The sequence below is a fragment of the Dreissena polymorpha genome, chromosome 7, assembly GCF_020536995.1.
Source record: "Dreissena polymorpha isolate Duluth1 chromosome 7, UMN_Dpol_1.0, whole genome shotgun sequence".
Lineage (NCBI taxonomy): Eukaryota > Metazoa > Mollusca > Bivalvia > Myida > Dreissenidae > Dreissena > Dreissena polymorpha.
The window spans coordinates 82,360,655-82,385,622 of NC_068361.1; the positions used below are offsets into that span (position 1 = coordinate 82,360,655).

At 37.3% G+C, this 24,968-nt stretch overlaps 1 protein-coding gene across 1 annotated transcript in view; it reads left to right on the forward strand.

Moving 5' to 3' along the window:
* Positions 1-5,075: 5,075 nt before the first annotated feature.
* Positions 5,076-24,968, forward strand: part of LOC127837194 (tetratricopeptide repeat protein 28-like) — a 38,103-nt gene continuing 18,210 nt past the window's right edge. The window contains exons 1-11 of the mRNA XM_052364118.1: positions 5,076-5,549; positions 5,787-5,996; positions 6,751-6,928; positions 13,998-14,299; positions 14,985-16,060; positions 16,629-16,752; positions 18,076-18,458; positions 18,809-19,170; positions 20,012-20,228; positions 22,224-22,393; positions 23,511-23,732. Of these exons, the coding sequence (XP_052220078.1) occupies positions 5,448-5,549; positions 5,787-5,996; positions 6,751-6,928; positions 13,998-14,299; positions 14,985-16,060; positions 16,629-16,752; positions 18,076-18,458; positions 18,809-19,170; positions 20,012-20,228; positions 22,224-22,393; positions 23,511-23,732 (3,346 nt within the window). The 5' untranslated portion in view covers positions 5,076-5,447. The remainder of the gene's footprint in view (positions 5,550-5,786; positions 5,997-6,750; positions 6,929-13,997; positions 14,300-14,984; positions 16,061-16,628; positions 16,753-18,075; positions 18,459-18,808; positions 19,171-20,011; positions 20,229-22,223; positions 22,394-23,510; positions 23,733-24,968) is intronic.

Below are 24,968 nucleotides of genomic sequence, written 5' to 3' on the forward strand. Positions count from 1 at the left end.
TCTATTGTTTCGTCACTTTGAATTGTTTGTGGGATTGTGCTTTTATCAATTATTTTTCTGTGATCAATATGAGTCGAGTCAATTTCATTTATTTCGTAAATTTGTTCTTGTTGCTTAATCTAAGAATTTTTTGTATATTGTTTATCATTGATATCTACTTCTAATTCTTTTTGATCGTCTTTGGTATTTGTGAGTTTGGTGTTAGGAGGCCTACTGAGAAAATCAGCAATAGTATTCTTTTTTCCTAAAAAATATATTCAATTTTGCAATTGTATCCTGCTATACTGAGCGCCCAAAGTTGTACTTTCTTGTTTTGCTTGGGGATTCGAGAAGGTATTTTAGTGGTTTATGGTTTGTTCTGATAACACATTCAGCATTGTGTAAATGGTGGTGTAATTTACTGAGACTGTAAAATATGCTGTAACATTCTTTTTAAATTGTTCTTTATTTGCATTGTGTGGGGCTTAATCTGTGTGATATGAAAAATATTTGTTTTTCACCCACATAAACCCCAGTTTCGTTTTCTTGACATTGTTGAGTCAGACAGGCACCTACGCATTTATCAGATGCATCGGTATAAAATACATAACTTTTTTTTGGATTTGGGTATGACAAATAAGGAAAATTGTTTAAATAAATATTTTAATTGTATGAAATTCACATTGTTTTGACCATATAAATGTGACATTCTTTCTTATGAGATTAATAAGAGGCTCAACCATTTCAGAATACGAAGGGCAAAACCTCCTATAAAATCCTGCTGCACCTAAGACAGATCGGACATTACGTACGCATTTCGGTCTAGGGAATTGTCTGATAGCTTTAACTTTTTGGGGGTCTGTCCTTATACCGTTTTCATCAATGATAAAACCTAGATACCAGGTCTCACTTTTTAAGAATTGACATTTTGACAGCTTTAGCTTCAGGTTATGTTTACTGAGAATCTGTAGTACTGTTTTTATGTGCGATAAGTGAGATTGCAAGTCAAGTGAAAATATGAAAATATCGTCTTGATAAGCTATTGCAAATCCCTCACAGCCCTTGAGTACTTTATTAGCTAATTCCTGAACAATTCCACCACCATTCTTCAATCCAAATGCCATGGCGTTAAACTCAAAAAGACCTCTAAATCCTGAAGCAAAAGCTGTTTTGTCTTTATCTTCCTCTTTTATGAAAATATGCCAATATCCTGAGATTAAGTGCAAAGAAGTAAAATATTTTCTTTTTCCCAATAAAGACAAAATATCATCAATCAATGGTAATGGGTATGATATTGATTTTGTAATTTTGTTTAGTTGTCTGAAGTCAACGCAAAATCGCTTATCATCTTTGTTATCTTTGTTTGCATCAAGTGTATTTTTCTTTTTATCTATTAAGACTAAAGGGAAGCTCCAGCTTCTAGATAGTCGAATGATATTTGCATCTAACATCTCATCAATGGCTTTGTCAATGAAAACTGTATTGTTTAACGAAGTTCTGTTAGGGTGTAATTTTATTGGTGGGTGGTCTCCTGTTGATATGCTAACTTCTACAGACGACTTTTTAGTTATTAATCTAAATTACTTCCTGCAAAGAGAGTTCTGTGTTTTAAAAGTATCGGGATAATATTTTCTTTTTGATCTTCAGCTACGTGTAAATCTGATAAGATTTCATCTCTAGATAAGCCTGCTCTAGGTGTGTTATTTTGATGACGTTTTCTACAGAGCATATTTCACTATCTTGTATAGACTGAATTTGGCCTATGGCACAATTACGTCTAAGCCTAATTGTTTTGTGTGTATTGTTTATAATTAAAATGGGAAATTTTCGGTAACGCGTTGTTTTGACGACTGCATTAACAATTGTTAAACAAGGTTTATTATCAAAGAAAGAATTGCTTATTCCAGTGAAGTCATAATTTTGATTTAAACGTATACAGTTTCTTTAAGCTTAAGCAAAGAGTTTATAGGCAGTTTGTGGTTTTAAACAGTATGTCTAATTAATTTTGCTATTGTTGAAAGGTGTACATCTTCCAGAGGTACATAACAATCCTTTATCCTTAAACTTCTTAGATCAAAGTATAAGCGAACGCCGTTGTCTTGTAAAAACTCTACATATCAACACATTTCAAAAGAAAAAGCCGACGAGGACCAGTTTCGCGTTAGAATTTCCGGGTACTTTTTAGTATATTTTCCTTACCCGGGCTATATTTAAGTATATTTAAGAGTATCCGAGGAACATTTCAGTAGTACCCGAGTAGTACCCGAGCCGTCAATGACCAATGGCCATTCGAGCACAAGTAGCAGATAAAATAGACTATTATTGCTATTTACACGATTTTATCCAATGTGGGTCCTCGCCAAAGTAGGTTAAATTTACCCCGGCTACCCAATGAGTTAGTAGCCCAGTGCACGATGGCCAATCCGACCTTAATGTGCACAGTTTTATTATTAGCTTTTTAAATAGTGCGCATTTTTATTTGCGTGGGTTCAACCCTCTTTAAAGGCGTGTATCGACCAGTAGTTTGGGGCTAGTAAATATAATTCTGAACGATTTCACCAGCATATAATTCTTGCATAATTATTTATGCAAGAAAATACCATCGATATGGTTTTCGACGATGCTGCGAAACATCGTCTAAGTTATCATACCATGAAATAAATTCTTCACAATGGCGACCTATGTAAAACACCGAGCCAGTCCGATTGAGATAGCTCGATTTTTCTAATCGGCATACCTCGCTGATTATCATTGATAAAGGTAAATATTAATAGAACAGCATATTCTGGGGAAACAGATTCAATAAGTGTATCAAAACGTTTATTTTAAATTAGTAATTTTACATCCATTTTATTTTTATGGACTAATGAAACAACTATATAATTTCTCTATTTTGTTTGATATTTGTTCTCGATTTTGTAAATAAATTGCGAATGAAAACATGTAAAATTAACTTTCTACGCGATCACAAATCTAATGCGAACAATTTCGAACCTGCAAATTGTAAACGCTGCACTGCTATGATATAAATATAGATAAAACAACATTTCTTTGCGTAGTTGTCCGTCCCGCTAGCGCAGTGGTAAGCACTTTCCCTTTTTCACCTGTACGACACCGGTTCGATTCCCGCTCCCGGCGCAATGTTATTTTTTGTTTGTTTTGTGGTCACCATTTCGGACAGGTGGTTTTTTCCGGATAATCCCCCCCCCCCCCCCTCCCCGCAGCACAAGACCATATAAAAAATTGAAAAGTATTTCAGTAAAAACAAATAAATAGCTGGAAATTGCAGCTATGATTCAAAATTCGTCCCAACTGTCGTCAATCTAAGCTTATTAGGTAGGAGTGCTGGACCCACTCCGGGTCCCAACATTATGCAGCCTCAGGCGCGGAGGTAACTCACAACCTTGGAAAAACACAAATACACACACTGGGTGCAGCCTAGGCGCGTATAGACTAAACCAAGGCAACAAATCAAGTGCGGGCACAATCATTTTAAATTTACATATTTAATACGATATTCTAACAGAAATTACACAACCACCTAAGTGCACATACCATGTTTGATAATTCGTTCGATTGTTAGATTTTAGCATATACATGTATAAGGTCATATCGCTTTGGTTAGTTAACTTATCCATATGTTCCTGGGCGAACTCGAATAGTCAAGTGCTCTTACGATTGAGCTCACCTGGTCCGGCTATGTGCTCATACATACTTTCGAGAATCATCATAAAAGTATTGCCATACTTAATGAACAAACATGCCTATGCGTATTGAACTTAAATTAACAAACAATATTCAACAGGAAAAAAGGCATATATCCATGTCCATGGGCATGTGAAATCACGTCCGTACATATAACATTATTTAATTAAGAACGTAAACAACGAAATAAAAGTAGGGTATGATGTACATGTGTTTTTATTATTAACGATCATGTCGTGTTTTGTATATATCTGCTGAAATATAATTTTAATAACCCACAATAGTTTATTATAATAGAAAGTTTTTACGAAAAGTGGTACAGAAAAATACACGCCGATTATCTGTTTAAAGATATTTCTTGTTAGATTTGATCGAGAATGTGACCCGCCTCCCAGTTTCGCTCAATGGGTCAAGTTTCCCACGGGTACTACTTCCCCGTACCCCTAAACAAATTTCGTACCAGACATGCTTCGTACCCAAAAGTTTGTTTCGTACCCAAAATTTTCGTACTCAAATTTTTCATCGTACCCAAAATGTTCTTATCAACATACACAATTGTGGTGATATAGATAAACTTAAATTGATGTTTTATATCAATCCTCTTCAAAAGCATCGTCACACCAGTACTGTCAGTACTTTGATTTAACATTAAGCTGGTGTACGGAAATAAAAATTCTTAATTTGATTCACCTTTTGTATATTTAGTTAATTGTATTTGTTGATTTAAATGAGCTGAGAATATTTAGGAAACATGTAAGGAATTAAATAGTGATATATGCAATAATGAAAAAAAAAATCATGAATTGGTTTAAAATGCACTATTCTTATTGCAAAGAAAGTAAAACTTAAATAAATAAGTAAAACATGTTCTGATATGGTATGCTGTGAATATCCGTGCGAAATAGATTGATCTTTGTTTCACAAACATTTTTTTTCAACGAAAGCCACATAAAACAGGAGGGGTACCAACATTCGACGTGACTTCTATTATAAACTCTATATAAATGCAAACTTAACCTATAAGTCATTCGAACAATAACGATTAAAAAGTACAGATTAAAACTTATTATTGGATTTCATAAAAAAAAGATGGTGAACAATAGTTACAGAATACAAAACAGAAGATATCGGCGCATTAAAATAATTATAAAAGATTTAAAAAAATACATTTCATTATATTCTGATGTATGTGTGTTGAATATTTTTTTCATAACGTACAACAATATAAATTTTAATTACTATTTCATAATTCCATGCATAAATCTCATTAACATAATTATTATTAGCAACGGTCAGTGTTTTACGTTTCACGGGAGGGCATGGCTAAATAGTATCCGGATATTAAACAGGTTGGAAATGGACGAGTAAGTACGCTTTGTATTGTTTTTATTGGTTACGCTTAATTGTCATTACGTTTAAATCAGCTGTTTGTGTTTTATTGCGTGTTTGTTGAACTGCACGAATAACGGTTAATACAGTGAAATTATTTATATCATTAACACAAACAAATTTATGTTTACTGAAAGGTCTTTGCATAAATGTATCGCACTAAGACAGTTACGTACCAAGCATGCGTGTTGATAAATTAATTAAAAAAATACTGAACTAAAGAAAACTGATTCAGCACTCGGATGTATTACAGGAACTTCAAGAAACATGCATGATAATATAAAGAACAAAGCAATAAACGGATGGCTGATGTAAGTTATGCACTATTATAAATGAATTAGTGCATTGAACTATCAAACTCATTCTGAACAATAATGGAACGCAGTGGGGGCTATGGCACCTCATTGGCCCAAAGCTTCAGCTTGCCAAGCCTTGGGGGCAGTGAACCAATCAGCGAGGCAGATGAGTTTGTCGAGGTACAGTTAAAACATCATATCTGAAATATAATTTTTTTTAATAAATATGTATCTCAAGTCTGTCTAATAAACAATTAGAGAAATTTGAAATGTTTAATCTCATAATTCCCCAGTCTTTATTCAAACTCAGAATGCTTCTCACAATATGCTATATATTATTTTTGTATGTGTCTTAAAATTGCTTGTTTTAATTAAATTCTTGATGAATTTTGAAAACCCAAGCTTCATTGTCTTCAGATGCGATCCTTGCGGGAAAGCGGCGACAAAGCTCTTCAGTTGCAGGACTTTAAAGCCGCCATAAAGTATTACAATGAGGCTCTGGAGATTAACGAACATAATCCAGAGGTGTTGCTGGCTCGAGCTGCAGCCTGCATTGAGATGCATGATTACATCAGTGCCCAGAGGGACACAGAGTTCCTTATTGGACAAGATCCTGAGAATCACGAGGTATTTTATGAGATAAGTTTAATATGTTTCTTAAGAAGACTTGCATGTTCACAGATTTAAGCCTATTTTGAAATCTGTCATTTAATGCTTTTAATTGATAAATGTAAACATCTGAAGTAAGAAGCTGCAGTTAAAAACAAGATTAAAATTAACCCATTTATGCCTAGCGTCTACAAAAAAAGCCTTGGAAAACAGCTTAGACCCAGATGAGACGCTGCATGATGTGGAATCTCATCAGGGTCTGCACTGTTTGCTTCAAGGAATTTTTATAAGAAATATTCTAAATATAGAAATAAATATACTAGACATCCCTAATTTTAGTAATAAATTGATTCTATTTAGAAGGATGGGAGAGTCCACTAGGCATAAATGGGTTAAAGAAAAAAGGTTATCCAGGCCTGGGCTCTAACCAGTTACCCTTTGAGTGAAAGTCTTGCTTTCAGACCACTGGGATATTCGTGCTGATTCAAGGACAAGACTTTGGGGGAAAAAATGCAGCAGCAAGCTCTGGAGAAACTGCTTAATGCATCTGCACAGGCTAATCAGGGCCTACACTTTCCACTTTTATTGTATTTTTGTTTAAAGAAAGAGTCTCTTCTTGGCAAATATCCAGTCTTGGCAGAAAGTGTCCTCTCTGATTAGCCTGTGAGGACTGCACAGGCTTCTCTGGGATGTCACTTAATGCGCATTCATTAAACCCCTTTCTCCCATAACAAGGCTCACTTGTGATTCTCTGTGTTCATGTTCTTTTCAGGCACACAGACTTCATGGGGTCACTTTGCAGTACCTGCACCAATACAAAGAGGCCTTGACCTCATTCCTCACTGCCCTTGACCTTGACCCAGATAACTCAGACCACCTTACAGACCTTATTGCTGATGTTGCTGGACAGTTTTGTAATATCTCAGAACAAATGAGAGACTCTCTCAGAGGTAAAGTATAAAAAGTTTCAAAATAATTATATAGAAAAAGTTATCCCTCCCTTTGACCCATGCATTAATATTTCTCTGTTCTTAAGCTTTGTTCTGGATAATGTGATCTATGGATGCCAGTTTTGGTGGGCAAACTAAGGTCTTTTAATCTCTAGTTTTCTTTATCATACTTCTTTTACCTCAACTACCGGGGGTATTCAAAGCAAAGGCAAGCTATTCTACTGGCAAAGGCAGAGGTGTCTGATCTTTGGTGTAAGTTTTCTGCTCAATAACTCAATAAAATCACTTTATGCACATGCATTCAACGCCCTTTATACAGTCAGCTCAGCTCAAATGGTGACCTTTTGTATATAAACTACAAACATAAATGCCTCACATCCAGACTAATGGGGTTGTTTACCCTTGGGACTTCAGTTTAAAACCATTGCCAGAGCACACTGCTTTACACATATACTGTTTATTAATACGGTCGAAAACAGCCATATGGTCAGGCCGATTGTACTGGGCTGAACTATAAGCATAATAGGGTACTTTGCAGTGTTGTTGCGGTGATTTAATAATAATATAATAATTTAAAAATAGCTTTACTTTTAACAATTTAAAACGATGACTATAAACAAGATACTTAAGAATCAAAGCAGTTTTTACATCAAAAAAGGATAATTACATCCATTAGTACTTAAATATATTTGCATTTAAATGATTATTTTATATTGTTTAACTGCTATGAAGCTGTTATATTATTATTATCTTTATTAGTATTATTATTTAATATTGTATTGATGTTTTTGTGTTAAAAAAGTTGTTCAGCATATGCTGCAATGGAGTTTGTTTGAGTCTTTTAACTTTGTGATCTGTGATTTTAGATGTTCATAATATCAGATGGGATTACTTTTAAATTATATATATTATTTGAAAAGAAATAAGTTACACAGGTGTGTAATATGTTTGAAATAAACAAAAGTACACGGATATGTTATATGTTTGAAATAAACAATAATATTAATATTTTAAGGATTCTCCAGATCACAAAGTGGTTCAACATTGCAACTATTTGTCTACATACATGATAAAATCCAAAGATAGATGTAATCTAATGTTAGAGATATATGATATATTAGGAAACAGAAGCAATGGAGTAATATAAGATTTATGAACCTTAACTATTAGGAAAGGTAGAGCCTGATTGAATAGCTCTCCTCTATGAAAGGGGTTTTGCATGTAAACATGCATTAATATAGATGTATATCACACAATATATTGTAATTTATTTTTGTGCCCACCCCTCTTCAAAGAAGAGGAGGTATATTGTTTTGCTCATGTCGGTCGGTCGGTCCGTCCACCAGATGGTTTCCGGATGATAACTCAAGAACGCTTAGGCCTAGGATCATGAAACTTCATACATAGATTGATCATGACTGGCGGATGACCCCTATTGATTTTCAGGTCACTAGGTCAAAGGTCAAGGTCACAGTGACTCGAAATAGTAAAATGGTTTCCTGATGATAACTCAAGAATGCTTAGGCCTAGGATCATGAAACTTCATAGGTACATTGATCATGACTAGCAGATGACCCCTATTGATTTTCAGGTCAAAGGTCAAGGTCACAGTGACTCTAAACAGTAAAATGGTTTCCGGATGATAACTCAAGAATGCTTACGCCTAGAATCATAAAACTGCATAGGTACATTGATCATAACTGGCAGATGACCCCTATTGATTTTCAGGTCACTAGGTCAAGGTCACAGTGACTCTAAACAGTAAAATGGTTCCAGGATGATAACTGACAAGAATGCTTACGCCTAGGATCATGAAACTTTATAGGAACATTGATCATGACAGGCAGATGACCCCTAATGATTTTCCGGTCACTAGGTCAAAGGTCAAGGTCATAATGACTCGAAATAGTAAAATGGTTTCCGGATGATAACTCAAGAATGCTTACGCCTAGGATCATGAAACTTCATAGATACATTGATCATCACTGGCAGAAGACCGCTATTAATTTTCAGGTCACTAGGTCAAAGGTCAAAGTCACAGTGACTCGAAACAGTAAAATGGTTTCCTGATGATATCTCAATAATAATAAGGCCTAGGATCATGAAACTTCATAGGTACATTGATCACGACTGGCAGATGACACCTATTGATTATCAAGTCACTAGGTCAAAGGTCAAGGTCAGTGACAAAAAACTTATTCACACAATGGCTGCCAGTAAAACTGACGGCCCATATGGGGGGCATGCATGTTTTACAAACAGTCCTTGTTAAATTGTATTTTGTATTGTAATTATTTTTTATTTAAAAGTGTGGCTCAATGTTGAACACTCTCAGACAGGGAATTTAGCCGTGATGCTCCAACATAAGACCCTGTCTGTATGGAACTTGTAGTATATTGGGCTATGAAGAAGAGACGTCCCCCCAGAGTGGCGTTAGGACAATATTTAAAAAGAAAGTCAATAATAATATTTAAATAATAAAGGTTATGACTTACTAGTCGATTAACGGTCACCTTTATAGGGCCACATAAAAATTTGAGAGTAAAACAATGTACTTTACAGTAAAAAATTAAACAAAACAACTATTTTATACATAAAAGGTAGATTATTTACATTTTGTACAGTACTATATGCATTTATTTACAGGTAAAAAACAAGTTGCCACCCTGGGGGGCTAAAAGGGGAAGTTTTGGAAATGTAGGCTGGTGTGTGTGTGGGGGGGGGGGGGGGTTTCCAGCAGGGGTAATACCACTGGGTTGGACTAAGGGTAAGGGGGATAATTTGGGTGTACTATTTTTAGGATGGTTTTGTCCCCTGGACCCTAGGGAGTGCACGGTAAATGGATACTATTAAGAGTACAAATGGTTAGAAAAATAAAACAATATGATCTTTGAGGTACTGGGATATTTCAGTAAAATATGGAATTGGTAAAAGACCAAATTACATTTTAATGCAGGAAAACCCCACAAAAAGCTCTTATCCCGTCAATATAACTTATATACAGGGTATAATAAAAGTGAAAGTAGTACAATAGTAGTTTATTTGCTATACACAATACAAAAGTACACTATCTGCTATTATGAGCATGATAGCAATATTAAGAAAGACCTACAATAATACCAAAGAGTTGGTATTAACCTAAAAACTAGAGCTAAAAAAGGATTTTTCAAGGTATAAGGCCCTGCACCGTGCACTCCAGTCCAACATGGCTCTTCGAGTTTGAAGGGGAAGGGGGGTGTCAGAGGGGAAGGGTAGGGTTGCAATGCAGCCAACAAACCCGGGTTACTGGACGGCCTCGTCCTTTCTTTTAATAAAAACAGCTATAAAATATGATTGTATTAAGAAACTGAGAAATGTAAAGGGTGGACTAACGTCGTACTCATTTAAAAAAAGTTTTAGAATAATGAATATCAGGTCAATGCCATTGGCCTGATTTAGAAAGGGCAAGGTGGAACAATAATTCTTTAAGAACTAAAACAAAGTTGTGTCCTAGTGACACAAACCAAACATAATTACATAATTACAATAAGATAATGTCAGGTTTGTGTAAAAATTACACTGTTTTAAAAGAAAAACAGCCACGTGACTGTATAATTGGGTGGGTGTTGGCTGCTCTCCCTACCCCAATGACCTAGATCTTGTCAGTTATCTGACAGTCTAGAAGGTATTTGGCGAGGGCAGAGAAGACAGGGCCCCTAGCTGCTCCCTTGGGGTCTAGCACGTTGGAAAGGTTGAAAACTAGTCCATGGGAGTGCAATGCAGCTTCAAGGTGGTCCCTCTGCGCCTTATGGTTTTGGCGGTGCAGCAGCATGTGGGGCGCAGTGAGGGGTTCCTGGCACCTAGGACATGCAGGGCCACACCAAGGACATACTTTCCCGCGCCACCGGGTAATAGTGTGGTTCCCATCCTCAGGCGCGTGATGGCTCTGTCAAGCACAATGCTTGCTGAGTATTTGTTAGGTGGCCTGAGGGTTTTCACGGGTCTGGTAAAAGTATGTCGACGGGAAGCAAAATTGTCAGTCCGGAGATTCCACTGATCCACGACAAATTTCTTTGCCAGGTAGAAGATCTCAGTAGGCGCCAGGGGTTCCCCAGCATCTATGGCCCCCCTCAAGAGGCCCTCCTTGGCCCCCCTGTCAGCCTGTTCATTCCCACTGATATTGACATGTGCTGGACACCATACTAATGTGACCTTTAAAGATTTATCTAGGCACTGTTGATGAAGTTCCAAAATGCTAGTTAAAATATCAGGCCTAGATCTGCTATTTCTGTTTTTTTACATCCAGATCTAGCATGGGATTACATATAGGGTGTGTGGGGTCAATGTCACTGTAAGTCCATATCGAACAATAATTTGCTCTGGTTAACTTGAAAACAGATTGAGCAATTTTAATGAATATATTGGGAACAAATCGAGCTATTGTGATTGAAGTACAAGTATACATTGTACAACATTCATTGTTTATTTATGCATATGGGACAACATTCATTGTTTATTTATGCATATGGGACAACATTCAATTTTTATTTATGCATATGTGACAACATTCATTTTTTATTTATGCATATGTGACAACATTCATTGTCTATTTATGCATATGGGACAACATTCATTGTTTATTCATGCATATGAGACAACAATTATTGTTTATTTATGCATATGGCACAACAATTATTGTTTATTTATGCATTTGGGACAACATTCATTGTTTATTTATGCATATGGGACAACATGTATTGTGTATTTATGCATATTGGACAACATTCATAGTTATCCCCTGCCAGAGGCGGAGGGATATTGTTTTGGCGTTGTCAGTCCGTCGGGCTGTCCGTCCGTCCGGCACTTTTGTGTCCGGAGCCATATCTTGGAAGTGCTTTGGCGGATTTCATTGAAACTTCGTATGAGTATATATATGCATAAGAGGATGATGCACGCCAAATGGCATTGTACACCACCTGTTAAAAACAGAGTTATGGCCCTTTATATCTTGAAAAAATGCTTTTTACTATAGGCACTTTTGTGTCTGGAGCCATATCTTGGAAGTGCTTTGGCGGATTTCATTGAAACTTGGTATGAGTATATATATATGCATAAGAGGATGATGCACGCCAAATGGCATTGTACACCATCTGTTAAAAATAGAGTTATGGCCCTTTGTATCTTGAAAAAATGCTTTTTACTATATAGGCACTTTTGTGTCCGGAGCCATATCTTGGAAGTGCTTTGGCGGATTTCATTGAAACTTGGTATGAGTATATATATATGCATAAGAGGATGATGCACCCCAAATGGCATTGTACACCATCTGTTAAAAATAGAGTTATGGCCCTTTGTATCTTGAAAAAATGCTTTTTACTATAGGCACTTTTGTGTCCGGAGCCATATCTTGGAAGTGCTTTGGCGGATTTCATTGAAACTTGGTATGAGTATATATATATGCATAAGAGGATGATGCACGCCAAATGGAATTGTACACCATCTGTTAAAAGCAGAGTTATGGCCCTTTGTATCTTGAAAAAATGCTTTTTACTATAGGCACTTTTGTGTCAGGAGCCGTATCTTGGAAGTGCTTTGGCTGATTTCATATAAACTTGGTATGAGTATATATCCCCCGCCAGAGGCGGAGGGATATTGTTTTGGCGTTGTCCGGCTGTTCGTACGTCCGTCCGTCACTTTTGTGTCCGGAGCCATATCTTGGAAGTGCTTTGGTGTATTTCATTGAAACTTTGTATCACACCAACTGGCATTGTACACCATCTGTTGAAACCAGAGTTATGGCCCTTTGTATCTTGAAAAAATTAATCAGTTTGTTCATCTGTCCGATTTGCACCCATCCTCAAACAAAGCATATGTTGCTGGGGATATCAATTCTACGAATTTGCTTGTTTATTTATGCCTTTGGGACAACATTCATTGTTTATTTATGCATATGGGACAACATTCATTTTTTATTTATGCATATATTGTGACAACAATCATTGTGTATTTATGGATTTGGGACAACATTCATTGTTTATTTATGCCTATTGGGCAAACATGTATTGTTTATTTATGCATATAGGACAACATTCATTGTTTATTTATGAATATGTGACAACATTCATTATGTATTTATGCATCCTGGACAACATTCATTGTTTATTTATGCATGTGGGACAACATTCATTTGTTATTTATGCATATGGGACAACATTCATTGTTTATTTATGCATTTGGGACAACATTGTATTGTTTATTTGTGCACATGGGACAACATGTCCTGTTTATTTATGCATTTACGACAACATTTATTATTTATTTATTCATATGGGACAACAATCATTGTTTATTTATTCATATGGGACAGCATTCATTGTTTTTATGCATATGGTACAACATTCATTGTTTATTTAAGATATGGGGCACATTGGGTATTGGTTAACATTTCAGTTCACTGTTTGTCAATTAAAAAAACATGGTTTACAATCCTAGTCAAGGTATGTGTGTCTTGAAAGATATTTTGCAAATTAGAAAAATACTAAAATACTTAATAGCTTCATTAACTTACCTACTGCGTAATTAATTTGGTTGAAAAAGTGTCAGAAACTCTGATAATAACAAAAAAAGTCAAGTTGGCTGTTCCCTCGTCATCTTTAATGCCTTTGTAAGGAAATTTGAAAGCATATTTGATCAGTTTACCCCAAAGCAAATAATTTAGAAACAAACCAATCATTGACCCATCATAAATCTTCAGCAAGTTTTAGAAGCTATTTAATTTTGAAGCTTGACAAAATGTTTATGACCAATTTATTCCAAAACATTTTAAAGATGCCAAGAAATTGAATTATGTACTGCACTTAAGTCATCACAAATATTGATACAAATCACTTGTTTATTTTTCGATAGTTTTGTCGTACAACATTTAATACAAAAGGCTTCAGACTTCTAGATCTAAGTTTTGATATATTCACAATTAACAACAAACAATATATTTTATTAAACTCATGCTAGACAACATTTCCACTTTTTTTTTTAAACATGAATTTCTGCAAAATAAAACATTTTATCAAATTATGTACACGTTTTTCAGAGATGGACTCATACAAGAAATTGAGTGAAGTGGGAGTTTGCCTTTTCCAAGCTAAGAAGTACAAGATCTGCATAAAGATTCTCGAGGCAGCACAGAGGTATCAGACCAATCAGAAAGGGATCACCATGAGGGTGCTCCTGACATTGGCAAACGCACACTCAGCGTTGAAACACATGGACAAGGCCATCTCGCTGTATCAGGAGTGTCTGCAGACTGCGATAGCCACCCACGATCAGATCTACCAGACAAAGGCTCTTGTGAATATAGCCACCTTGTATCTGGAGAACCAGGACACCCACCAGGCAATTACTTTAATTGTCAATTTTTAGCTTGGCTGTTTTTGGAGAAAACCCGAGGTGTGGTCATAGCCATCTCGCCGTCCGGCGTCCGCCGTGCTAAAACCTTGACATTTTCCTCAAACATCAAAGTGCTTCCACCTACAACTTTGAAACTTCATTTGTAGATGCACCTTGATGAGTTCTAAACGCAACACCCATTTTTGGGTCACTAGGTCAAAGGTCAAGGTCACTGTGACCTCTAAAAAAAATATTCTGACAAGCTTTCGCAGCCGAGCGTGGCAACCGTTATGCGGTGCTTTTGTTAAATATTATTTTATTCCATTATTGTTTTTTTTATGATTTTCAATTCAATATATTTTCTTTTCCTGGTTTATAGGTGTTTAAAGGTCAAGGGCATCTTATGCACACTGTCCAGAGTTTACAAAATGTTCAAAATATGAACATTTTGTACACCTTTGATGTTTTTCACTATCAAAAGCTTTTACATTACAATATAAACAATATTTGTTAAAGAAATAATTGAATTTCCCAATCACATCTACTGAAAAAGAGGTCACAATAGTTTCTATTCTATTCTATTCTTTTACGTAAAACATTAAAATAGCTAATTTCATTTAGGCAATTTAAGCACAGTAACGATTTTCCTGCTTTAAGAGTGGATCTATTTTTGCGCTTTTTACAATTACAGGCAATAATTTATTATGAGAAGCTCTTACAACTGGAGGCTGAATTGGTGCAGGAAACAGGAAGTGAGGATATTCTTCCAGACTTCTGGACTAAAGAGCTTCAATGCGGCCTTCATTTGAATCTCAGTATTGCTTACAAGGCTATCGGAGACATGTATTCGGCGATCAAGCACGCGCACAAATATGTTCACTTCATTGAAAAGTATGGCTTCGAGGGGAAAATAAAGGCAGAGTCGTATCACAATACCGGCATGCTGAATGAAGTACTAGGAAAATATAATGATGCAATTAACAATTATAACAAGTATCTGAATGAATGTAAAGGGAACGGTGACAAGAAAGGCATGGCGCAGGCTTATGGGTGTCTGGGGAGTGTTTATGCTGCGTTGAGAAACTGGAAGTTGTCAGTTACCTATCATGAGCAGTATGTCGCCATGGCGGCAAGATTCGAGGATAGAAGAATGAAAATTATAGCCAATGAGATGCTAGCGGATACGCTGATGCTTAAAGGAGATTATGATCAAGCGTTGATAGCCTACGAGGAAATGATAAACTGCTGTGTCCGGACAGATTACCGCACCCGAGCGACGGCCATGTGTAAACTAGGCCACGTGTATAGGGCGCTTAAGAAGCATCAGTACAGCTTGTACTTCTATGAACAGGCGGCAGAGCTAGCGGAAGATTTCGAATACCCGGAAATCGAGACTTTAAGTCACTATAACATTGCTTGTATCCAACAGCAGTCCACTCAGATGCTCGAACTCGAGAAAGCCTTGAAGTATTTCCAGAATCTCATCCCGTACTATGAGTCCAAGATTCGCCAGCATACTGCTGAGAGCAGTCACTGCCCCACTGAATACTACATGCAGCTTCAGGAATGCTACGATGGGATCCAAACCGTACATGCAAAGCTAGGTAACAAGGAGGAGGCCCTGCAGTTTGCTGAGGCCTACAGGAAGCGATCACTGACTCAGACACACAATTACCAGGCCTCGGCCCTCACCTCTCAGAGCCACACTGCACCCTGGGATATGTGGACCGTCGAGAGGATGGGGCGAGTAGTCAGTCAGCAGAACAGGTATGTGACAAATATACTTTTCTTTCAAATTAGCATTGTTCTGAGAAAACTGGGCTTAATGATTGTGCATATTGCTGTCAAAGATTTTCTGCATTTACAGACTTTTTTGTTTAAAGGAGTATGGTTTGGGCTGAAAGTGTCACCCCTGATTAGCCTGTGCGAATGCACAGGCATATCTTAGATGACATGTACATGCGTTAGGCCCATGAGTTAAGCCCATTTTTCCCAGATTGAGGCTCAATTAATAAACAACCAGGTCTTGACCTCAAAGAGCCTCACAGACCATCCAGAGAATGGGTCAGTCACACGAACAGGTAATGGACATCCAGAGAATGGGTCAGTCACACGAACAGGTAATGGACATTTGAGCTTTGCTCAAGGCTTCATGCTTGTGCGTTGAGTGTTCCTGCAGATTAGCCTGTGCAGTCTGCTGTAGAATATAAAGTGTATTTGTCTTTGTCTAAACAGTGGTAGGGGCATGACAGTCTATGGGACACATTTCTAGTTGTGTATACAAACCCCGTTTTCCAAGAGCATGGCTCAGAAAGTATGAAATTTATATTTCCAGCACCGTGCTGTACTACTCGTTGTTGACAGACCAGCTGCTGTTGTGGGTGTTGCAGCCGGGGGCAGGGCTGGTGAGGTTTTACGCCCGCAGGGCCAAGGGAGAGCACCAGAACATGATTGAGACAGTAAGACACCAGCAATAAATGGGCCTCGTTCTGGACAATCTGGGCTGCATAAGTGTTGCAGTCATTGATCACATACATGTTCAAACCTTTGATTATCAAACGCCCACTTCATGAGACTCAATCTGTGAAATCAAGGCTTAACCCTTTACCACTTGGATATGTATTTTGAGACATTTGTAGTCCCTCAGATAGTTAAATATAGTGAAGGACCTTTCTTACTAGATTCAAATTTTAAAGGCTTCATTTTCAACCCTTAGATACTGATGAGCATCAAACAGCATAAAGTTACTGGCAGGCTGTTCTGGTTTTATGCTGTTTGCACATAGCCATTTTCACTTTGCTTCTGAGTGGGAAAGGGTTATTGCATGTGTCTTTGTCAAAGGCTAATCAGGGACAACTCTTTATACTAAATTTACGCCTGGATTTTTGTTGAATAGAGAATCTTCCTTTAGACAGAAAATTCCAAAAAAGTGGAAATTGTCATCTTGATAATCATGTGTGGACTGTACTGCCTGATATGGGATAACACTTTGTGCAGATGCATGAAGTACAGATTTTCCAGAACTGGACTCAAATGATGACTTTAACATCTTTGGTTTATATGAATTTGGCGACTGCAAAATTTATGCAACATTCAATATTGCCCCATAAATTTGCGATGAATTGCAATGAAATGTTGACGGTTGCAAATTTGCTTTATCAGGACTTAACTCTTTCAGTGCTGGAACTTAATTTTGAAGGCCTTTGCAAACAGTTTGGATCCAGATGAGAGACCACAGAACGTGGCGTCTCATCAGGATCCAAACTGGTTGCTAGCTTTGAAAAAAATCAAAGAAAATGCTAATTTTAGAAATTCAGCAGACGACATTTTTGCAGACGACAAATTTCCCAGCATGCAAAGGATTAAAAACACGGCAGCACAATATACAATGCTTGGTCTGCTTTTCACGTTACATTACGTATTTGTATATACATGTATTTAAAATGGTGTTCACTTAAATATTATGTCTCAACATAAACTATAAATGTACCTGTTGACAACATACACATTTTATAGTTATGTTTTTTTTATTGAAATGTTTTTGTTTCATACCGGTATACCAGAACCAGCACAAGTGTAAAAATTGGGTTCCATAAAATGAAGTTATTGTAGATCTGAAAAGAGAAAATGTAATATTGTTTGTTTGGAACACCTCAAATATTTGTGTGGAGATGAGACGTTTTCTAATATTAAAATTGTCCTAGCCATTCAAAGTGATATTTTATTACCAATACGGTTTATCGTTGTTTTATAAGTATTCCTTATCACAAAATTGTTTGCAGATCGATGCAATGTTGGAGGAGATACGCCAAGGTTGTGATAGAAAAACACTTCCTAACGTGTGTGAAAACAGGGCTGTACCCTTGAAAAAGGGTGACCTTGAACTGGCGAGAAAGAGAAATCTGCAACTAGGACGTCAAGCTCTGAACAAAAGCAAAGAAGAATCAGTGGAACCCCTGACAGAAAAAAGCAGTGAGAACGGAGAAGAATCCGAGGAACAAAAATCCGTCCAGAGACGAATGTACGATTTACTTGTGTCACCCATTGAGGACATTTTATTGAAACTTCCCAAGGACAGTCACTTGATGATTGTACCTGACAAATCCCTGCATTTCTGCCCCTTTAACCTGCTGCAAGATTTCCTGGACAGGTACCTTTACACCAGGTCAGTGTTTTTTTACACCATTTTGGGATAGGGCTGGGTCCCTTTGCATTTAGAAAACTTGCTACGGTTTTAAATTGGGGAATTGGTGTTACTAATTTTTTGTTAAGAAACACATTCAAATTAAGAATAGTAGTGATTTCAATATTATATATTAACTAAGGTTAGATTTTTAGAGCTTGATTTAAGATGAATTAAATGTACTAATAAAAATAGATGCTTATTTAAAAAAAAAATGGTGGGAAACCTTAATTTGAGAATATTTAGGTCCCATTTGGGAAAAAAAAAAAAAAATTCCATTGGTTATGGGAACCAGTACTGGACCCAAATTTGAAGACAAAAAATCACTTCAGATTCTCCATCACCTACCTGCCCAGCCTGCTGTTGCTTGACAAAGTGGTGGCTAATGAGTTGAACCACCTGAGAATGCAAGACGACCTGGAGTTTGAACGGCAGCTGAACAAAAAGGGCGGAATCCTGAACTCGGTGAATAAATTCACTTCAAGCAGTGGAATGTCATCCCCGAGTTCGGAGTCGCTGTTGATGGGTATAAATCCTCGCAGGGTTGCGAACCCGAGATTGTTGACGAGGCCCCCACAAAGTCGCATGGCTCCAATGGCTCCCCCTACACCTGGCGTTCTGCCAAAGCAAGCTACAATGTATGAGGAGGACTTCCATAAGCATTCCCAGTGGAGATCACCTAGAACTCTTCGAGGTATGGTATAAAAATATATGTATATGCAATCTAAGATCTTTTTCTCTTTTAATTATTGTTATGATTTTGTCCTTCAATGCTATAAAGATTTTTGTCATTAAGGATTCGTTTTTCAGTGGAACAGTGTGATTTTGAGCCTAGTTTTGGTAAAACTGGGCTTAATTTATGTTAAATAGTTGTAGTCCCAGATTAGCCTGTGCAGACTGCATGTGTCAATAAGGAACCTTACTTTGCACTTTTATTGTGGTTTTCATTAAAAGGAGGTCTTTACTACATGAACATCCAGTCAAGGTGGAAAGTGTCATCCCTGATTTGCCTGTGTGGACTGTACAGTCTTTTATGTGACATGACATGCATTAAACTGGACTGCACAGTCTTTTATGTGACATGACATGCATTAAACCCCCATTTCCTAGAGTGAGGACCATATTCAATTCAAGACCCTTTTTTAAGGTTTTCTGATGTTTTCCTATGGTTTTTAAATTATCATAATTTGAATTAGTTTTTACTACCCATACTGTTCTGTTTCTCTACCCATACCGTTCTGTTTCTCTACCCATACTGTTCTGTTTCTATATTACAAGCAGGGTTTATACAGGTAATTTTAATTGTTATTTCATACAGTCGGAAATTCTGGTACCATAACACAGGGTTAATATAAGCCTTCTTGTTTGAAAACTGGGTTTCTAACTTTCCACTTTTATGGGATTTTTTGTTTAAAGGAGTCTCTTCTTAGCAAAAATCAAGTATATTCGGAAACTGTCGTGCATCATTAGCCTTTTCAGACTACACTGGCTTATCTGGGATGACACGTCAGGCTCATGCATTAATGCATTTCCAGGGTCGTATCGAAGTACACTGAACACTCCCCAGTCATCGGCTATCAGCGGACCTGCCAACCTCGACCGGGCATTCAGTTTCAGCACGTTCACCACGCTGACCTCTGTGACCTCTACTGGTACGGACATCACGACCTCCAGTCAGACCGTGACCCAGTTTAAGCAGGTCAGCTGCCAGGATCGCTGTCTCGTCTTTGGGAATCCGAAACTGCCTGAGAGGTATGCTACCTGGACCAAACTCCCATGGCTTTTCACCTTATCCCACTCAGATGCCACTTTTGACGCCTTTGTAGTCCCTTAAAAAAACAAATTGAATTAAGTTTTTCAGGCTAATGTGATACAGATGTATGTTTAGACATAACACAATTGTTGTTAAAGTATTAAATTAACAATGCAAACAGAAGTATTCATGCCTAGAGAATAAAATTTCAAGGCTTAAGAGGGAAACATTTGTATCCTATGTTTGAGTTGCGCTCTGACATAAGGGGGGATAAATGAATGTGTGTAAAGTGTTGTTATCAGATTAGCAGTCCGCGCAAGCTAATCGGGGACAAACTTTCCGCCTTAAATGGATTTTTGTCAAGAGGAGTCCGGAAAGTGCGGTCGGAACAGGCTCATCAGGGACGACACTTTACACATGCATTAAACCCCTTTTTCGCAGAGCGAGGCTTATATTAAAGTGAAGCAGATACAACTTGGTCATACTCTACTCTTGATTGTCTTTATCAAGATTTCAACAACAATTTGTGTTTCTAACGCGAGGCTGTTAATTCTTATGCCTCACAACTTCAAACATAGTTAATTTGAGCTTGTTTTTAGAAAATTATAAAGGTGTAATGCATGTTCCTAGAGTCTTGCCCCAGATGAGCCTGTACAGTCAGTGCAAGCTTATCTAGGGTGAAACTATGTGTCTTGTTCTGAGAAAACTGGGCTTAATGCTTGTGCGTAAAGTGCCGTCCCAGATTAGCCTGTGCAATCCGTACAGGCTTATCAGGGACGACACTTTACGCTTTTATGGTATTTTTAGTTTCAAGGAAGCCCCTCCTTACCGGAAATCAAGTTTAGGCGGAAAGTGTTGTCCCTGATTAGCCTGTGCGGACTGCACAGGCTAATCTGGGACGACACTTTACGCACATGAATTAAGCCCAGTTTTCTCAGAACAAGACACCTATCTATCTAAACTGAATGTTTGCTAAAAAGACACTTCCTTTAAACGAAATATATCCCGGTGTGACCCAAGTTTGACTATGTAACGGTTACATGAAGCAATATTTAGCAAATAACGAAAGAAATAATGAAATGTTTAATGGCACAAAATAATAATTTTAAACTCGGCTGTATTACTTTGAAATGATTCCAAGACAATAATCATCCATTTAATCAATACAAATAGAACATCGTCGAATTTAGGTGTCGTCGAATTTGGGTTACGGTAGTATACCACAAAAAGGGCATAGTGCCTGTACATTTAGCCCAGTTTTCCCAGAACAAAACTCATTTGCTGCTAACAGTTCTAAATTAAAGCTCTGTAGCAGCATAGATGGCTGAGTTGTTGAGACTTCAGCCTTTAATATAAAGGTTCGAGCATTGGTGTGGTCCACTATTTTTTTTTTGTCCCCTACCGATGAAACTGGAGGGGACTTATGGTTTGCGCTCTGTATGTCAGTGAGTCTGTCAGTCTGTCTGTCACACTTTTCTGGATCATGCAATAACTTTAAAAGTTCTTAATATATTTTCATGAAACTTGAAATCTTGACAGATGGCAATGTGGAGATTATGCATGTCATTTCATTTTGTTCCTACGTCAGGAATTCTGGTTGCTATGCCAACAAATAGACTAGAAATATTGCTGAAAATGGTGAATCCTGCAATAACCTTAAAAATTCTTCTTTTTTTATTCATGAAACTTGACAACTGGATAGATGGCAATATTTAGATTATGCACATGATGTCATCATTTCATTTTCTTCCTACATCAAGAATTCTGGTTGCTATGGCAACAAATAGACTAGAAATATTGCTGAAAATGGTGGAGTTTCACCGGTAGGGGACCATATTGCTTGTCAATAGTCTTGTTATATATATTTTTAATGTTATTCTTCTTTTATATTGGAGCTCTTTAATTTGGCTGCTTACATTTACTTACTTAAAGCATTTAATCACAAACTTCAACACATGCCAAAATATGTGTCCCTTTAACAATGTCTGCCACAGTTTGATGCTTCATGGAAAACCATGGCGACCAGGCCTTGAGGACTTAAAGGCGGCAAAAAGGGAGGCAACTAGCGTTGCAGAGTTACTTGATGTTGGGCCCGTGCTTTGTGAGATGGCTACCAAACAGAAGTTCCTGCAGGACATAGAACAGGCTGCTGTTGTACATATTGGTGAGAAAATAAGCCTCATTTTGTGAAAACTGGGCTACATGCATACGCATAAAGTGTCGGCCCAGATTAGCCTTTGCAGTAGGCACAGGCTTATAAGGCACCACAGGCTTATCAGGGAGGACACTTACCACTTAAATTGTATTTTTTGATAAAAGGAAGTCTTGTCATAGCAAAAATGAAGTTTAGGGCAAAACGTTATTAGCCTATGAAGAATGCACATGTATTAAGCCAAGTTTTCTAAGAATGCTGCCCAAATATGGGTGTCTATGTTGTTCTTTTAAGGCATACGGTCATTCAGTGTATTGCATGCTACATTATGTAGGTGAGTAAATTAATAAGTTAATTGTCAAATAATTTGAATTGATTTTCCATTTTATAATTATTTCTTAATTAGTGTGTGTCAGTAATCGACCTTTTGTTAACTACTGTTTAACTTTATTGTCCATATCGGTTCTGGATGACATTTAAGAAGTAATTAATAACTGCCAGAATATTTTTTTTCTTTCTAGATATGTAAGATTTATTGATCTTTAACCACACAGCCACACATAAAAAAATGTATAAACAATTTTCTAATTTACAATCAGGTGCAATTTTTTTTCGTTTCAGCAAAATATTGGCGTCAACTTGATCATCTAATACTTATATCTGTTTCTCGAGATGATCTTAAGGGTTTACATAACAAAACAAAATGATAATCATATTTTATAAACCAAACGGCCGCATATTCACAAGGAAGCAATTCTTTTGTCTTATGTTTCAGAAACCTTAGAGTATTGGCAGATTCAGTGTGAGTTTATTGGCAAAATCAGCAAATACATGCCAATATACAGCCAATACTCAACCCATGTACAACCAATACAATAATGTAAAAAAAATAATCACATAAATGAACTATTAATTAAATTCATACCACATTAAAAAATTAATTTCATTAATACATAAATAACTACTAGTCATTGGTGTACATTGTTATAGTGTTATCAATAAGCAACACGTCTCTCTTTCTGATGATAATATATTTTGTTCTCAGGCCAGGGACAAGCCTCTATCCTCTCCATATATCTACTAAGCCGTATATCCCAAATGAAATTACATTATTCTCTGAATCTTTCAGCGACATATGGATGTTGGCAGGAAGGCCTGATGGTCATGTCTCCATCGCGGGTAGACGGAGGGGAGGGGACTCCACCCCAGGAGTCGTACGTGATCACTGTCAATGATGTGCTGGGTCTCAAACTCACGGCCCAGTTAGTGGTTCTCAGCCTCGGTCATAGTCCGTACCGGGCAGACAATCTGCAGGCCGGGTACCTGCTGCCCAGTGCGTTTATTGCAGCAGGTAATGGGGGAATCTCTTGCATTTTATTCATAACCATTTTGTATTCAGTATGCACATTTTATCATGCCCTGCTATTTACTTGCAATACCGAAGCTAGTGTTTATGATAAACGATTGCTATGCAGATACAAGTGTTTCACAGTCAGCCAACTTATATTTAGGTATAAGACTTTGACAAATGAATCACGCGCTGGTAAAACAGGGCTTTATGTATGTGTGTAAAGTGTTATCTCAGATAGTCTTTGCAGTCTGTGCAGGCTTATCAGGGGCGACACTTTCCGCTTTTATTGATTCGATTAAAGGAAATCTCTTCCAAATGAAAATCCAGTCTAAGCCGACAGTGTTGTCGCTGATTAGCCTGTGTGGACTGCACAGGCTTATCCAGGATGATAATAAAGGTACATGCATAAAGCCCTGTTTTCTCAGTCTTGGTCACATTCCGTATTGGGTGGACAGTCTGAAGGCCAGGTAGCTGGTACCCAGGGCATTAATTGCAGTAGGTTATGCTGAAATTGATTGCATTTATTGCAGCAGGTAGTGTGGCAATTGTTGCATTTATTGCAGCAGGTTATGCGACCATTGATTGCATTAATTGCATCAGGAAATGTGGTAATCTCTTGTATTAATTGCAGCAGAAAATGTGGCACTCTCTTGCATTTATTGCAGCAGGCATTGTGGTAATCTTATTGCATTTTTGAAGTAGGTAATGCAGCCCTTGATTGCATTTATGGCACCAGGTAATGCAGCACCTGATGACATTTATTGCAGCAGCTAATGCGGCAATTGATTGCATTTATTGCAGCAGTATATGTGACAATCTCTGGTATTTTTTGCATCAGGTAGAAATTGATTGAATTTCATTTGCAACTTGTTCTGGGAAAATGAGCTAAATGCATGTGGGTCAAGAGTCATCCCAGAGTAGGCTGTGCAGTCTGCACATTCCACTTCAACTCGATTTTCTTAAAGAGGAGACTTCTTTTAAACATAAAATACCATTAACAGGGACTGAACATGCTAATCTGGGACGACACTTCATGCATATGTGTCTTGTTCTGTGAAAGCTGGTCATAATGCATGTGTGTAAAGTGTCGTCCCAGATTAGCCTGTGCAGTCCGCACAGGCTAATCAGGGACGACACTTTCCGCCTTAACTTGATTTTCGGTAAGGAGGGACTTCCTTGAAACTAAAAATACCATTTAAGCGGAAAGTGTCGTCCCTGATTAGCCTGTGCGGACTG